Source organism: Apium graveolens, chromosome 6, assembly GCF_009905375.1.
Source record: "Apium graveolens cultivar Ventura chromosome 6, ASM990537v1, whole genome shotgun sequence".
Classification (NCBI taxonomy): domain Eukaryota; kingdom Viridiplantae; phylum Streptophyta; class Magnoliopsida; order Apiales; family Apiaceae; genus Apium; species Apium graveolens.
This window is the reverse complement of record NC_133652.1, coordinates 20800710-20818827: the sequence shown is the minus strand read 5'-3', so window position 1 is coordinate 20818827 and position 18118 is coordinate 20800710. Positions and strand designations below refer to the sequence as shown.

The 18118-nt window shown below is 36.9% G+C and overlaps 2 protein-coding genes across 2 annotated transcripts; both read right to left on the bottom strand.

Annotated features, from left to right (window-relative positions):
* Positions 1–6879: 6879 nt before the first annotated feature.
* On the bottom strand, positions 6880–8034 carry LOC141664728 (uncharacterized). The gene is made up of 3 exons (XM_074470682.1): positions 7684–8034; positions 7481–7558; positions 6880–7185 (listed from the first exon to the last, which is right to left on the bottom strand). Exons 1-3 carry the CDS (start codon positions 8032–8034, stop codon positions 6880–6882), a joined length of 735 nt encoding a protein of 244 aa, XP_074326783.1.
* A 3857-nt stretch (positions 8035–11891) lies between these two features.
* Positions 11892–12792, bottom strand: LOC141668964 (miraculin-like). Its single transcript, XM_074476029.1, has one exon. The coding sequence runs from the start codon at positions 12614–12616 to the stop codon at positions 11999–12001; it is 618 nt and encodes a 205-aa protein (XP_074332130.1). The 5' UTR covers positions 12617–12792; the 3' UTR covers positions 11892–11998.
* Between the last annotated feature and the right edge of the window lie 5326 nt (positions 12793–18118).

The following is an 18118-nucleotide window of genomic DNA, read 5'->3' as shown; positions in this document are numbered from 1 at the left end:
TCCACTTGCATGTAGATGTGTGTGTGTTGTGTGTGCTCGATGTGTGTGTGTTCACCCGAGAACCACTTGGTTCTTGTTGTTCTTGTTGATATCATCTTGTTTAAGCATGATTCCTTGTAAATGAATGATATAGAAGACGTGCATGTTAGTTATTTTGAGTAATTGATGGAAAACGGGGGTTTTGTGGTTGGACACCCTCGAATGAGGGCACCACCGTGAAGCCACCGCCACCGGTGATGAACTCCGGTGAACCGGTGGTGAGTGATGATGTAAACACTGAGCTCTACTACACCAAAACTTGTTCTTTTGATTGTTGCATGTGTTAATCTTGAAAACACCCGAATGGGTTTTGATTTTTAAGAGAATTAAGTTGATGTTAGTTGATTAAAATGAGTTGTTAATGTTTAATCTTAGAAATTATTGTTTGATTAGAGAGATTAGTAGTGTAAAGGGTCGAAATTGTCCATGCATGTGATGATTAGTGTAAAAAGCCGAATAGGGTTTTGGGTTATCAAAGAATAAATTGATTTTGGTTGATAAAAATGATTGTTTGATAGTTGTTTTTGAAATTGATGGATCAACTAAGGGCCTAAATTGAATTAAAGGTTAAAATCGAGTATGCATGCGGGATTGTGTTATGTTTGGTCTGAATTCTTGCTTAATAAAGAAAAAGATAGCAACTTGGTGTGTTATCCTTGCTTGAATCAACTAGGATTTAGGTTTAAACCATGAAAATACTCTTGCATGTCATTTGTAAGATCAAATTAAAGATGTATGTTGTATTTCTTGAGAAATTCGAATGGTATAGTTGTTTTATAAGAAACTTAAGTTGGATTACATGACTAAATAATTGTTTATGAGTTTATGTGGATTTGATATGAAAAATTGATTGATTTTGATTGGTATTTATAGTAGGGCCGAATGGACCATGATTTTTAAGAAGTCAAATTCAAGTTTAAGTGATGGATTTGATTATAGAAGATAACTAGGTGATTGCATGTGAAAATTTTAGAAAATGTTTGCTTATTTGCTATTTTTGGTTCGAATTATAGAATTTTAAAAAGTAAGAATTAGTCGCCTTGATTCTAAACGGTTATAAGTAGTGTTATGATTATGGAATTGAGTTTTGAATGAAATGTGTACTCATGTAAGTTATGGTTACTTGATTTGGTTTAAAGCCGAATTAAAAGTGTGTTTTAAGATATAAGTTGTTCGTTGAATACTTAGAAGGGTAAGAATGAAGTATATTATATGATATTATATGATATAAGTTGTTCGGGCTAGTGGGACTAGTCCAGTCATGGTAAGAGGCTAGCAGGGCTAGTCCAACTTAAGGCTGAAATTATGCCGATTGGTACCTTAAAGGCCGGATGGAGGTCGGTACGGGCTGATCACCCGTATTAATATGAAATGGAAAGATTAAGTGATCCAATCAAGGGTTCTAAATGATTATTTAAAATGGGAACTGAAACTTTCTGTTCAGTAAATTGATTTTTAAAATGAAAATGGTTTATATTGCTTTGAAAAGAGTTGATTATGATGTGAAGTTTAAAGCTCAAGAACCCTGATTCTTAAATCTGTTGATCATATGATTGAGTCCATATATTGAAATACTGTTGCTTTCCTCTATTGAAAGATCTATTCTGATCCTTTATTGATTTGTGATGAATGTTAGCTTTCGAACCACGTTGAGCCTTGTTCCTTAAAAGCTCCATATTGTTCCTTCAAAAACCTTTCCTTAACCCAAAAGCTGGAAATCTGCCACCTAGATCAAACAAAGTAGATAGCCCTGAGTTTGGTAAAGCATATTGTGAATTGATATTGTAGAACTGCTATATAGTTACTTGCTGAGTTTTATACTCATTTGTTTTGTTTTAATCTAACCATGGCAGTTAAGCAAGAAGATGGTCAGTCTTAGGCGCACTGCTCGTAAGAGCGTACCTGGAGGTCCCTACCGTGTTGAGGGCTTCCGGTTGCCAGAGCAGGTAGTGGTAATTAAGAGTGAGCTCGCACCTATAAGGAAATATTTAAAGATACAATGGGTTATCTGTTGGTTCCCAGCCGGAATCGATATTGTTTATTTAATGATATTTTGGGTTTGTAAGTTATATTTTGAGATTGGTAGTTATAATCTTGTCTCATACTTTATCCTGTTGATCCTGTTAGGAGTTAATCGGGGTTTATGCATATTTAATTATTAGATTAGAGGTGTGTGAGTCCTCATTTTCTAACCCCGAGATTGAGGGCGTTCACATATTGTTTTCTTTCTTTCCTGACATACGTCTTGTTGGATTTATCTGTGTGGACTTTTTAATTATCCCTGATTGAATTATGTTTTCTAATTGTAGAATTTAAGCCCCAACCATTAAGCCTTTTTTTATTTCTGGTAAAGACTTTGTTTAATAAGAGATCTCGTGAGGAAAGGTCTACTGAGACTGAGTCGTCTAAGGCTCCTATGTTGTCTAGCCCTTTATTCAGTCCCCCAATTAGCCCCTTGACTAAGAAGGTTCGTGTCAACCCATCTGTAACCACCATTAGCTCTGATGTTCCCATGCCACTCCTGACTCGAAGTTACTTTGTTCATGCCGATCCCCACACTTTCGCATATTTGCTTGATGACATGGTGCTCCCTCAATCAATGGAGGAACTTTCTGCTAAGGAGCTTGAAGACATTCTTGATAATGCAGCAGGCTACTCCTTTCATGTAAGTCTGCTTTTACTTTTTTAGATCTATATTTATTTTTTCTTTGTTTTATACTTTTCGTCAATATCTATAGATTCATGCTTCTTTCTGTTTCATGTAGACACTCCAAAGCGTATTGGTTGCCCGTGAGGTCTATAATCACAAGATGCAGAAGGCTAAGGAGCTTGATGAGGAGCATCAGTCCTGTGTCAAGAAGTTGGAAGCTGCAGAGAAGGTTGCCAAAGAGAGGTTGACGAGTATCAATGATCTTCAGAGGGAGTTTGATGAATTTGCTATTAAGGTGCAATCCCTTGAACACAACATGCATTCTGATGCTGAAAAGGTCGTGAATCAGCAGATTATGAGGACTAGGGTTGACACCATGTTGGAGTTTCATAGAGGAGAGTAGAAGACCTGGGACGTGCTTGAGACCGTGAAGATCTATAATAAAGACTTTCCCGACGACGCTTTCCCTCTAGACGAGTTTGAGACTCCCAATGAAGACACTGAGATGAAGTCCCCAAAAGATGATAGTCCTGATGAGGAGTAATTTAACATTGTTGCTTTGTTTTATAAAATTTTGTGTTATGGATTTTTGCTTCGTACTTTGGTTCTTATGTTGCTACGTTGAATTCCTGTTTCGTCTTTCAGACGGGGAATTCGGTTTTATTTTGTCGAATATTAATCGTAACTTTTGCATATGTTGAATCGTTATCATTCTGGGTTTTACATTCCATTGAGTTTCTGATCTTTTCGTTTGGTTAGATCATTTGATGTTGATTGAATCTCGTCGTCAAGATTACATGCATGTATCTTCAGTACATGTTCGTCTCGTAGAAATTCGATGCATGGTCTCTTAGGAAAAAGAATCATCATAACTTGTTGTTTTAGTTTATCATTGTTCGTTGTTTTCCAAGTAATTGCAAATGTTAATATATGTCATCATTTTTCATTGTAAAAATGTATACTTTTGTTGATAAGAATCGTTAACACATCATTTCGTTAACATTCGTTGGTGCATGCACTCGTAGGGTGGTTAAAAGGCCTTATTCCCTCTTGAAATACACCAAATTATTACATGTATAAATTCGTAGAATGTCATATAGGTACGTAAATATTGTAGTTTTATATTGCAATTTTCGTAAAGGACGTCACAACGCTCTTATCGTCAACTGAATTCGTCAAGTGCATACGACACTTGCAAATCAGCAAAAATTTGTAACTAGGTGATCAACCCTTTGAGAATTTAGTTTTACGCAATCATAGAGTGATGTTGTAAAATTTTATAGAATTACAGTGCAAACGCAAATAGAATCTACAAGCATAAACTTATATATATATTACCTAAATAATTCTCAATCCGAGAGTATAATCACATTGCATAATAAAGTAATCTGTAATGAATTGAATCATAGAATTGATCTTGCATAAATGATTTACTAAAAGTATATGACACCAAATAGCACACAATGTCATGCCAAACACAAATGACTAATCAAATACTAACTATGTCATAATCGACTTATTGATCCACGACTTCTAAAAACAGAAATTAGAAAAGATGAGATAGAGAACTTTACACATGATAAAGTTTTAGGCGTGAAGCGTTACAGGCTCTTGGTATCTGCGTTCCATCCATACTGGACAGTCGGTAAGCCCCACGTCCCACGACAGCATCTATGAAGTAAGGGCCTTCCCAAGTGTCAGCAAATTTCCCTGCCATCATGTCCATCGTGTTCTGGAATGTTTTTCTCGGTACCATGTCACCAACACGGAAAATCCTTACGTGAACATGTTTATTGTAGACATTGGCCACTCTTTGTTGATAAGCAGCCACTCTAACCTTTGCCATCTCTCTCAGCTCATCTACTGTGTCCTTGTCATGTGATAATTCTGTATTATTCACATCATTTGTCAAGAGTCCATATCTTGTCGTCGGTATCATGACCTCTGTTAGTAACACAGCTTCAGTGCCATAGACTAGACTGTATGGTGTCTGTCCTGTAGACGTCTTTGGGGTTGTTCTATCTGACCACAACACCCAAGGAAACTCTTCAGCCCACTTTCCTTTGCAAGTCGTCAACCGTCTTTTTAAGTTGTTGATTATAATCTTGTTGCTTGACTCAGCTTGTCCATTGGCTTGAGGGTATCTTGGCCTCGACTTAATCAAACCAATGTTCCAACGTTTGCAAAATGCTTCTATCTTGTCACTGATGAATTATGATCCATTGTCACAAATGATTTCAGATGGTACGCCAAACTTGCAGAGAATATTTCTTTTAATGAATGAAATCACTTCCTTTAATGTTACTTGCTTGAATGTCTTCGCCTCAATCCATTTTGAGAAATAATTAGTCATAGCTAACATAAACACCTTCTGTCCTGGTGCAGGTGGCATTTTCCCACAATGTCCATTTCCAATTTCATGAAAGGCCAAGATAGAATGGACGTGTGAAGCCGCTCAGATGGTTGATGTATGACATGTGCATGTCATTGACAGGCGTCACATTTTTTTGCATAGTCTAGGTCATCTTGTCTTAATGTCGTCCAATGGTATCCCAAGCGTAGAATTTTCAAAGACAGATTTCTTCCATTAGCATGATTCCCGCATTCGCCTTCGTGTGCATCCCTTAGCAGTATGTCTGCTTCATGCTTTTGCAAACATCTTTGTAGCAGCCCTGTGGAAGATTTTTGAATAACTCCCCATCTATAATCGTGAACCTTGACGCCTTCATCATGAGAACCCTTGTTTCATTGTTGTTGGATGGGAGTGTTCCAAATTGTAAGTAATCCTTGAACTTCTTTATCCAGTTTTCTGCATCCTCACTGGTGTCATGATTACGTTGATCAAGAGTCATTGTTTCTGTCCCAAAAGCTAATCTTTCCATAGCAGGCTTCACGATGTGAATTACTGGGATGTTACTGAGGTCTAAGTTTTTGAACACAGCTCCCATTCCAGCCAATGCATCAGCTTGCACATTATTCTCCCCTGGGACCTGTTATATGTTGAAGTTGTGGAAATAGTTGATTAGTCGTTTCGTGATGTCGAGGTAAGCCACCATTTTAGAATCTTTGGCTTTATAGGAGCCCTTGACATGATTGACAATAACTAATAAATCACAATTAACATCAATGTTTTTGATCTTCATGTCTTTAGCGATTGTGAGTCCCATGATTAACGCCTCATATTCAGCTTCATTGTTTGTGGCTTTGAAGTCACAGCATATCGATTGGGCTATCATATCCCCCTATGGCGATTTGAGGACAAGCCCCAATCCCGTTCCATTTATATTGGATTCCCCATCTGTATACAATGTCCAAGGCTTCACGTCTACTTTTGAAAGGACTTGCTGAAATTCCTGCTCAGCATCCGTCATTTGGCTTGGACTGAAATCAGCCACAAAATCGGCTAAAGCTTGCGACTTTATTGCAGTTCTTGTGTCATACGTTATGTCATATGTATTTAGTCGTATTGCCCATTTTGCCATTCTCCCCGTCAAGTCAGGTTTACTTAACACATTCCTCAAAGGGAAGTTCGTCATGACGTGTATCTTATGTGACTCAAAATAATGTCTCAGCTTAATGGAAGTCATGGCTAATGCAAGTACTAATTTTTCAAGAGATGTCTACCTTGTTTCTGCATCTACTAAACTCTTGCTGATGTAATACACAGGCGACTGGACTCCTTCATTTTCTTTGACAAGAACGCCACTTACTACATGATCAGTTACAGACAGATACATATACAAATCCTCTCCTCGAGTGGGTTTGGACAGGAGTGGTGGAGTAGTCAGATACCTCTTCAAGTCACTTAAAGCAATCTCATGTTTTTCAGACCACAAGAATCCTTTATTCTTTCTCAGCACGTCATAAAATAGCTTGCACCTGTCCGACGATCGTGAAATGAACCTATTCAAGGATGTAACTCGTCCTGTCAATTTCTATACGTCTTTGATGTTCTATGGGCTTTTCAATTCGAAGATCGCCTTAATTTGTTATAGACTTGCTTCGATTCCTCTCCTCGTCACCATATGTCCAAGGAACTTTCCCGATGACACGGCAATGTTACATTTGGATGGGTTCAACTTCATGTTGTACGACCTTAATATGCCGAATACTTCTTGAAGATTACGTACATGATTTTCTGCGCTAACAGATTTGATGACCATATCATCAATGTATACTTCCATGGTCTATCATATTTGATCTTTAAACATTTTGTTGACAAGTCTTTGAAATGTAGCCCCAACATTTCTTAATCCGAACGGCATGACCAAATAACAATATATCCCCCTGTCCGTTATAAACGCGGTTTTTTCGCAGTCAGACGGTTCCATTGGGATTTGATTGAAGCCACTTGACGCGTCCAGGAATGTGAGTAGCTCATGACCAGCCGTCAAATCCACCATGGTGTCAATGTGAGGTAGTGGGTAGGGATATTTAGGACAAGCCTTGTTCAAATCTATGTAATCAATACAAACTCTCCATTTTCCATTCTTCTTCTGTACGATGACGACATTTGCTAACCATTCAGGGGTAATCAACTTCTTTAATCATGCCAGCTTTGATGAGCCTTTCCATCTCGTCATTTATTATCTTGTTTCTCTCGGCTGCAAACTTCCTTCATTTTTGTTGGACGGGTGTGTAGCTAGGATTCACATTTAGCTTGTGTGTAATGATATTTGAGTCGATTCCCATTATGTCACCATGTTCCCATGCAAAAGCGTCCAACCTCGTGGTTAAGAAATTTATCAAACTGGCTTCAATTGTTGGAGAAAGGTCTTCACCAATTAATACCTTCTTGTCCCCTGCTGTTAAATCTACTTCAGCTAATTGCTCCGGCCATGTTACCGTGGCTACAGGCGTCTTGTTTCCCTGATGTTGGATAGTTGGCTTCAGACACGTCATGTAACAGTCCCGAGCCATGTTTTGATCCCCCTTATTTTCTGAGCTCCCCATGGTGTTGGGAATTTTAATACTTGATGATATATTGATCGTACCGTCTTTACTTTGTGTATCCATGGTCTTCCCATAATTATATTGTAACTCGAGTCCACATCAATTATGCAAAACTTTTCCAGGAGATTGACCCCTTGGGCATATGTTGACAACGTAATCTCCCCCAATGTGCGTTTTGTCTCACCACTAAACCCAACCAATGTTGTCGACCTCTTGATCATGTCACTTTCTGCCAACCCCATTTGTGTCAACGTGCTAAGCATCATGATGTTGGCAGCACTCCCATTATCCACCAATATCATTTTAATTAAGCAATTTCCCACGGGTAGTGAGATGACTAGTTCGTCTTGTTGTGGTTCTCGTATGTTCTTTGTGTCTGATTCATCAAACATTAAGGATGGCAGATTGTCATTATTAACCCCCACTTATGTGACTCGTATGTCTGTTTCTATGGATGCTCTCTTAGCCTGTGAATATGTTGCTCCGTATATTTCTGACCCTCCTGTGATGAAGTTGATCACCTTGTGGTATGATGGAGGCGGTGGTTGTCTTAGTGGTGACACGTTGTTTCTTCTCGGAGACACGTCATTTCCAACATAAGATGTCTTCTTTGACGTCATGAATTCCGTAAGATACCCTTTCCTGGTCAGAAATTGTAGTTCTTTTCGCAAGGCCACACAGTCATTAGCCTTGTGTCCGTAATCTCTATGGTAATCGCACCATAGTTTAGAATCTGGGTTGGCTTTAGGTTTGTTGCTCTTCACTGGCCATTTTACCACACCTCCCAACTTGGTAAACTCCTTAATCATGGCTGAAGGCGTGATCGTGAAGCCATAGCTGTCATAAGTTGGTGGTAGGTTGGGGTCTTTTCTCCAGTCACTACGTTCCTCTCTCTTCCATTCATTAGACTCTCGTGTCGAGTTGACTTATACTTCATCTCTGTTTGGTCTAGTATAGGGCTTGTAATTTTTGGAACTTGGTGTTGTAATTTTTCTTGATGGTTTGTAGTACTTCTCATCCTCCTCCATCCTGTCTTCCTCCAATCTTACTTATGCCATGGCTTTGGCTTGCACATCATCCATTGTTCGGCACGGGTACTTTGTCAATTCTTCATAGTGTGGAGATTCTCGTTCTAATCCCCGCCTGAATGCTTCGATAGCTGTAGGGACGTCACAATTGGTGATGGTCACCTTCTCCCTGTTGAATCTCGTCAGGTAATCACACAAAGGCTCCCTACTTCGTTGGACAATTTTGTACAAATCACTAGTTGTCTTCTCGAACACCCGACTGCTTGCAAACTGTAAGTTGAATGCATCTATCAGATTAGCGAACGTCTTGATGTTTCCTTGTGGAAGGTTCACGAACCATTGCAAAGCTGGTCCTGATAGTGTTGAACCAAAACCCTTAAACATACAGGCCTCTTTCAAGTCTCGTGTAATTGGTACTGTGAACATTCGTCGTTTGTATTGTGCAACATGCTCCAGGGGATCAGTAGTTCCATCATACGGCCTCATTTGTGGTACTGTGAAACGTTTTGGTATTTCTACCAAAGCGATGTTATCATGAAAAGGGGAATCAGCGTAGCTTATCGGGGTTGCCTTTTCCAACGGTTTCGGGACGCCAGGTATCCTTTTAATCAAATCCCTCATTTCTTGTAGTTCCTTTCTAAATTCTTCTGCGACTTGATTCTTGGATCTTGTACTTTTGTAATGCGATCTTCTCCTGTCAGTCTCTCCTCGTCAATCATCATGATCATCATATCGTTGCTCATCACGTCTCCTTTCCATGTCATCTTCGTTATTTGGTACATCCTCCATGTCTTCTTCGACAATAACATTGTCTGTTCCATTTGTTGGCCCTCCGTTTTGGTTGTAATCTTCTGCTTCATCCATGTCCAAACGTCTGATTACGCTTGGGATGGTTTTCTTTGTCGTAGTTTTGGTTCTCGATTTAGCCGTAGTGAGTTCCTTCTTCAATGCTTCATTTTCCGAACCCATCTTCTCCATCTCATCTTGTAATTGTTTCAATGTTGCGGCCATCTCTCTACTATTCTCAGCTTCTCCTTCTTGGTTCGTGACTTGTTCTCTGCCGCTTTCCATCGTAATGTATTAATCAAATCCTTAGCAAGTTTCCCACAGACGGCGCCAATTGTTTTTACCGAATTAAGTGAGCTAAATGCTAAGTTTGATTAGTGTATGATACTATGAATGTTTATGTATTCTTTAGGAAAATAAATGTAAATAACACCGAGAATTATTGACGCGGAAAACCCGAGAACGGGAAAAACCGCGGGTGGTATTTTATTCCCAACCGAAATATGATCCACTAATCTTTTGAACATGTCTTACAAGAGGTTGAATTATGCCGTTATGAATACAAATTTTTCTGAGAAATATAGAGAAGATATTTGATGATATGTTGATCATGAATCGAGATGTTCTTCTGCCCTCTCTCGAGTGTGTGCTGATGTGTGTTTTTGTTGATCATACTCCTCCTCTTATCTTCTTTTCTTTCCTTCTTTTTCTCCAACCTGCCTTCCTTTCTCTCCCATTCAAATCGTTACAGTTAAACATGGAGATAAGTTTACCTATTCTTTCTCCTATTTATTCGGAAGTTGCTTAGACTGAGTCCTACTCCCAGGCGTCTGCTCCTTTTCCTGATGTTGTTCATGACAGCTTCCTCGAGATCCCGTCCTGACATCTCGTCATGCTCTTTCTGTGAAACTTTCCTGTCATGTCGTGAAATTCCACACATAACAATGCCTAACCTCAAAGTTCTCAAGTTTAAATTTCATGCTTTTGTTGGGACAGACTGGGAGACAAGTCCAAAAGCATTCCTTGGTATCAAATATCAAATGTCTAAAACTTGATGACTTGGATGTTGTCGGTTGGACAGCTTCTCAAAATCATTTTCCAGTGCTTCAGCGTTTACAGGTGTACCGATGCCCATATCTGATGGAGATTCCAACAGACTTTGGCAATATATGCACACTTGAGTGGATTGAGTTAAGTGCGTGTAAAGGTTGTACAACAAATTCGGCAAGGGATATCAGTAAAGAGCAAGAGAGCTATGGCAACGATTGGCCTAAGATACTTCTCAACCCTGGACCGACACCTAGCTAAAGAAATGCGCCAAAGTTGAGGAAAGCTTACTGAATATTTTCAATTTAATGGACTTAAATTTGTTGATTTTGATCGTGTGATTTTTTTTCAGTCGAAGTATATAAAAGTGACGTTCCTGCACTTTTCCTGTAAGTTAATATCTATCCCGCATTATTTCAGTGGTTTACATGGTAAGAATAGTTGATGATAATCTTTATATCTTCTAATTTTGTGTATAGTCCTTCACATTCTAGCAGCTAATGTAATTCTTTCGTCTTTCGCATATGACAAGAGCATAGTGAAACCAGCTATCACTGCAGAAAAGCCAAAGTTCCAATTTCTATTGAGTCCTTGATGCTGTGTTCAACTCATTCGGTTTTATAAGTTCTTGCTGCTAATTCTAAATAAGGTTTTTGACAAGAGTAGATCTAAATAGGAGCTAAAGGAGTTCTGTTGAAACTCGTAACATCCTAAAACACCTGTACCCTTTTTAATACTTCAATTGGGAAAAAAAGATATTGAATATTGACAGATTATTTGAGGCTGAGTAATAGTGCCACATTGGTCCTCGGATCCTAAGATTTATTTGAATCTGTATAGGAGGAGCTGAACTTACTATGCGTATACTGGAGGTGAGTTGATATCCACCTCTGCACACAGGGATGCCTGAGAGCAGTAGCGGAACCAGAAAATAATAATATAAACTCTATCTAGTAGGCCTACTCAGGAAAACTTCTTGTTCTACTCTTTTCAATTATATCACCAACATCCTAGCAATCAGGTGTACACTGTTAGCAGCATCACAGAGCCAAAGCTTATATCAATAGCTTTCAGCCTCAACTTTCTGAATCCAGAACCGACAGTTAAATGTAGAAGCACCGGGATTTCCTCAAGTTCCTCTGGTTGAGACCTATGATATACCATTAGTTGCCTCAGTTTGGTCAAGCCTTCACACATTTGAGTGTGTTGTTCAAATTCATTTATCAAAAACAGAATGTTTAAATTGGAAGTTACACAAACACATTGCTCAATTGATTTTTCATGGGACAAATGTAGCCTTCTGACCTCCCTTCACCTCATTTGGTTCTTGTACTATATCAGCAATATGTAACAGAAATAAATCATTTCGATAATTATGTATATAAAAATTATGGAAATCAAACCATCATTAGGCATAAACGAGAACAAATTACAGAACATTCTGCATACATAAGCATAATGCTTTTATTATTTGTGAATATTATTACTTAAAACTCTAGGCCTTCTTAAAGAACACCCGGAAAGGATTCCCATTAGTATTAACCAGACGTCTTGTTCCACTCTTTTCAATCAATATACCAATATCAAAGCATTCAGGTGGGCAATCTTTGCACGCGGAAGGACAGAACCGAAGCTTATACCAGTTAGATCCACCGTCAACTTTCTCAATCTTAAACCAACACGCATATGTAGAAGGACCGTAATTTCCTAAAACACAATCAGTCGAGACATAGCTTGTACCATTAGCTACAACAGCTTGATCGAGCCTCCACACATTTGTGGTCGCTTTGCATGTTGATTCAACCGAAAACTGAATGTTCACATCGGTAGAAGCACGTACATACTGTTCGGTTGATTTTTGAGGGACAAACAAAACTGAAAGGCCTCTGTTCACTTCATTTGGTTCTTGTACAACGTCCAACGGGCATTCTTCATCTATTCCACTGTACATTTTAAGGCCTCCACCGTTGCCTCGAACAACTGGCAAAATGTAGTAGTTTGTTCGGGCTAGGAGATCCTTACCGTCGACATCGATCACTCTATTAGTTGCAGCAGAAGCTAGAGTTGTCAAGGCAATGAATAGGCAGGAAACTGAGAGAAATGTTGTCTTCATTTTCGCTTTGTGGTTTAAATGTTTGATGATATCTACTGAAATGCAAACTTGAGGCTTCTTTTTATAGAATCAAGAAACAGATACTGTAGAATGCAGATAGATATCAAAAGTACAAGATAGATGGCACAAATGCAAGTTCATTTTTGCTTCTGTTTCAACAAAACGAAAGTCAATATTTTCTTGATTTGAAATAATTACACATTTCGCGTAAGTTTACAATTTCTCAACTATACAACTCGATAGGAAACCAACGTGAACATTGCAAGGTTACTTGAACAAACTAACGAAGTACTCCCTCCGACTTATTAAATTGTAGACGTTTAATTTGAGCTCGGAAGTTTAGAAAAAATATAATCTTATGAGGAAAACTGGATAAATTAATGAGATCGATCAATAATTAAATATATAAATTGGATAAGATACAAGATAGCAACTTGGAAACTTGTTCTCCCTAAGGATTTTTTTTAACCTGGAGTTCCTTCAACTTTTCTAAAATTAAATTATAATGTATCTAACAATACTCGTCACTCATACAAATATTTATATTCGTATTTTTTAGTGGACGCAAAACAATTGTGATAATAGTGAGGAGCTTGACAGCAGGTCGACCCCTCTCATATCATAACAAGTAATTAGCTCCCTTGCACGTGACGTACTAGTGGATTGACCAGTTTGGTGGGATCGGATCCAAACTATTTGTAAAAATTTCTCCGAAATAATTTGATAATAATGATTTGCCGCGTATACCAAATGTGAATAAACTAAAATGAAAGATAAGAAGGAATATTATTGTTTTCGAATTTCAATCTTCATGTAGGCTGTGGGGTACATCTCATCGGAGTCAACAGGGACGGCGGACCTTAATGGTTGGGTCAAAGGTTTATTAGAGCAATTCTAATAGAATTTTATCATTTTTCAAAAATAAAATTTTAGGATATTTTTATTTTAGGTCAATTTCAACAACATTGTGTATTCTAATAAAAATTTATTATTATATTTAAACTATAGTTATGCATTTGAAATGGAGAAGGTGAGAAAAATAAATTTTTTATTATTAAAAATAAGATAAGGAATCATTGGTGGTGCCTTATAAATAAGGCATGAGTGAAGAATTCTAATTTTTTAATAAATCACTAGCATGCTGTTGGAGCTCTATTTTATATTTTAGTTTAGAATCCCAAATAATTAACCTGTTAGAGTTGCTCAAATTGCTGCCTCAAAATTATATTTTGTTGCAAGTCCAACAGTATCTTATATGTTCTTTAAAAATATTATAAAAATATAGCCTTTAGTAGTTTAGGATATTATAAAATTGGTGAATTCAAACAATGTAATGTATATTTGTTCTATAAATATAATAATATTAAGTTCAAATTCTACTAATAAAAAGTTACGAAGAAGAGATGTAGATTTGGAGGGAAGTGATTATTTTATTGGTGAAAACAATATAAGAAATGACACGTGCTTTTTCAAACGTAAAGAGTGAAAAGAGTGTCTTAGAGGCCGTTGTAGCACTATTTTATATCAAAATTCTTAAATGTCAAGTTAAGACATGATATAGCTAGCATGTTGGACTTACTCTTACAAAATCTCTACAGACTCTTAACTCACTCTTTATAAATAATAAAAATTATTGGCTATAAATGATTAGTATCGACTCTTTAATCTATTTTATGTTATTAAAAACATCTTAAATTCACAAACAAGTAAATGAAAAGAGAAATTTAATATTGCTAAAAATATATAATAAAATAATTGTTAAAGCAACCTCAACAAAATCTTTAAATAAGCTGTTAGTAAAAAAAATAGAGTACATCAACAAAACTGGAGCTTCAAGAGACTCTTAGAGTCTCTTTAAAACCTTAAAAGTCTCTTATCTCTCCTCTTTTTCAAGAGCCTACCACGTTTTTTGCTAGCCCTGGTCGTTTCCCGTGTCCCGGTGCTCTAAATGACCACCTCTTGGAACTGCCCTCCGTCTCGAAGATGGTCAAATTTACCATTTTTTGAATCCCGGAAAAGGGATATGCAACAATATGTACTAACATATTGTCTGAATTATTGATGTGACTTTTTCACATAATTTAAGGTGTATAAAAGTCATACATCTCCATATCATTTTAAAAAAATTCTTTTCTTAAATTAAAGTTTAAAATATATGATTTTATTCGGAAAAAAATTAAAAAATGATTTATGAAACTATCTTTTTTATTTACCTTAAAATACGCGAAAAAATCAAATGATCATGTATTTCGGGACAAAAATGCATTTTGTGTACCTGAAATTGAGCCAATATGTGACGCCCTCAATCTCGAAATTAGGAAATGAGGACCCACGCACCTTTTAATCTATGAATTAAATAAGCATAAACCCCGATTAGCTACTAACAGGATCAAAACAGGATTAAGTATGATACAAAATTACAACTACCAACCATATAATTTACAACCCAAAATAAAACCAAATTTACATAATCGATTCCGACATGGAACCGACAGATAACCCATTGTATCTTTACACCTTTCTGGCTAAGCGCTTGCTCACACATAACCTGTACTACCTGCTCTGGCAACTGGAAGCCCTCAACACGGTAGGGACCACCAGGTACGCTCTTATGAGCAGTGCGCCTAAGTCTGGCCATCCTCTAACTTAACTGCCATGGTTAGATCAAAGCAAAACATATTGAGTATAAAACTCAGCAAGTAACTATAAAACAGTTCTATGATACAAAATCCACAATATACCATTACCGATCTCAGGGCATTCTACTTTATCATTTCTAGGTGGCAGATTTCTGTCTTTTGGGCTATGAAAGGTTTATGAAGAAAAGCTTTGGGCTTTCAAGGAACAAGGCTCAAGATAGGGTGAAAGCCGACATTCATCACAAATCATTAACAGGATCACAAATGATCTTTCAAATGGAAAGCGGTAATCTTTTCATCATTGGGAATCAATTATATGATCGATAACAGAATCAAAGATCAGGGTTCACAAGTTGTAAGCTAATCAATATCACAATCAACTCTTTGCAAACATTATATACCATTTCATTTTCAAAGAATCATTCACAGAATAAAATTTCAATAATTATGGAACCCTTGATTGGACTAATTTAACTTTTAATTCATAATAATACGGGTGATCAGCCCGTACCGACCTCCATCCGGTCTTTAAGGTACCAATGGCATAATTTCAGCCTTAAACTGGACTAGCCCCGCTAGCCTCTTAACATGACTGGACTAGTTCTACTAGTCTCTTACATCTCAATCCAATCCATCAAGAATTCGTTTGGTAAACCTTGTGTTGGAAAAGAAAGGTTTTACTAAATTCATTTTATCATTACCAAGAATATGAAATCATTCAGACTCTTTCAAGTCAAAACTCATTCTTAAGTTCAAATTTCAAAAATTCAAGGATAAGGAAATGAATCAAGGATAAGCAAAGTTCAATTCCTAGGGATCTTGATCAAATGATAACAAGGTACTCAAATTAGGGAATCAAAACCGTTTCAAGGATCAATAGGGTATAAGGTAAACAAAGGAGTAAATGATCATTACACAAGGGGTTCGTAAAGGTTCTTATAGGGTTTACAAGAATTCAAGGTATTAACAAGTGATCATGATAAGAAAAGGTTAACAAAGGATTTGAACAATAATCTTATCAATAACAAGTTCACAAGGAGAATAACAGGATATCTCAAGAATCAATAACATGGGTACATTTCTATAAAAGTTCGATACTCTACATGGCATGAACAATATCCTCTCTATAACATTTTACACAAGTAAGTAGATTTACTTGCCTGAATTCGTTTTCCTGTTTCACAAAGGTTGAACTACTGCCACCTAATATACTTTTCCCTTTCCTATCCCGAATGCCCTCACGCTCCGAATCTACAATCAAAAACTAAAACCCTAATTAGATTCTCACTTGACGTTCCCAGAACGCTTAGTATTTCCCCTAATCGCAATACCCTAAGAGTATATTTATATACTCAATTATAATCACACAATACGTCCATACCATAATCGTATACTCTAACCATATAGACTTCGAATCACGTATTGCGATACAAATACGACATATATCAGTTAATCCTTGTATTCCCAACTCTAAACTTGAGTTAATATATCACTTATATAGCCTTATATCAAGACGATTTAATCCTTCTCTTTTCATCATTCAATTCGAACCCAAACACACACATAAATCACATAATTTCTAAAAATTACGCATGCATTCACTTAACATTAAATCAATCCCTTTTATACTTATATTTCATTCGGCCATAGCCACAAAACATAATTCAAGAATCAAACATTGACATGCAACTATCAAAATCGCATAAAAGTTTGAGATCAAGTCACTACTATTCCTTTAAATCATCTTTTGGCCTAAACGCTTACAAGCAAAACTCTATCTCGACATGCATCCCAATTCTCATGTTGATTCTCGCTAGTAACTAATGCAATTAGCACATAAACTCACAAGATACACTTAATCTTCTTTTAACCATAAGATCCATTCGGATTTTTCAAAAAAAACACACATGCATAGATGAATTTTGACATGCACTTATTAGAACCAAATCGAAATCACACCTATAGTTCGTTTAAACACATAAATCAACTTTAATTCCTTAAGATCAAACAATAACACCCAAATTTTCCATTAATCAAGACATTCATGCATCTTTTGGAGTTTTTAAACCACATCTTAATCCACTTATTCAAGAATCTCTACAATCAATCAATCAACAAATCATTTTCATCATAAAATCAACTTAATAAGCAAGAACCATTCAGTTTTCAAGCAAAACATCACATGCAACTTCTATTTCGATTCCTTAAATCATCAACTAATCAAATTTCTCAATTACTACTAAAAATATACATTAACAAGGCATTTTCATCAAAGAACAATCACATTTATTTTCTCAAAATTAAGGACTCATTCGGGTTTTTAAATAAACAACACATGCAACTACCGAAAATAAGTTTTACGATTAATAGAGCTCAGTAATAATATCATCACTCACCACCGGTTCACCGGAGTTCATCACCGGTGGCGGTGGCTTCATAGTGGTGCCCCCATTCGGGGGTTTCCAACCTTCAACCACCAATTTATACAACAAATACACACATGCAAGCACATATCTTCACTCCAAATCATTAGAAATCAAAACCCTTTTTGTTTTCATAAGAACCGAAGCAAAACCACCAAATTCCAACTTTGGATTTTTTTTTGAACACCTTGGAGATAGCAACATGCATCTATATATCTAGATATATGAAGCAAAATCTCACACATCCATGGTCTTATAATCAAAAATGGATGAAGAACAAGAGAGAGATTGAAGAGAGAGAGAGAGAGTACCGAGAGTGAGAGAAAGAGAAGACCCGAGAGAGAGAAAAAGAAATGAGAGAATGAAAGAAAAAGAGAGAGGTCGGGGTGAGAAAAGAAAAGAAAGGGGGTGTGGTGGGATTTATATACTACCAAGGAAGG

Bases quoted from the DNA above. Each gene is read 5' to 3' on its own strand.
- LOC141664728 (XM_074470682.1), bottom strand. From the start codon at position 8,034: ATGTTTGATGAATCAGACACAAAGAACATACGAGAACCACAACAAGAC. The intron at 7,559-7,683 runs GTACGATCAATA...ATCCAACATCAG, and splicing joins GGATACACAAAGTAAAGACG to GGAAACAAGACGCCTGTAGC. The intron at 7,186-7,480 runs GTATTAATTGGT...GTCATCGTACAG, and splicing joins TAACAGCAGGGGACAAGAAG to AAGAAGAATGGAAAATGGAG.
- LOC141668964 (XM_074476029.1), bottom strand. From the start codon at position 12,616: ATGAAGACAACATTTCTCTCAGTTTCCTGCCTATTCATTGCCTTGACA.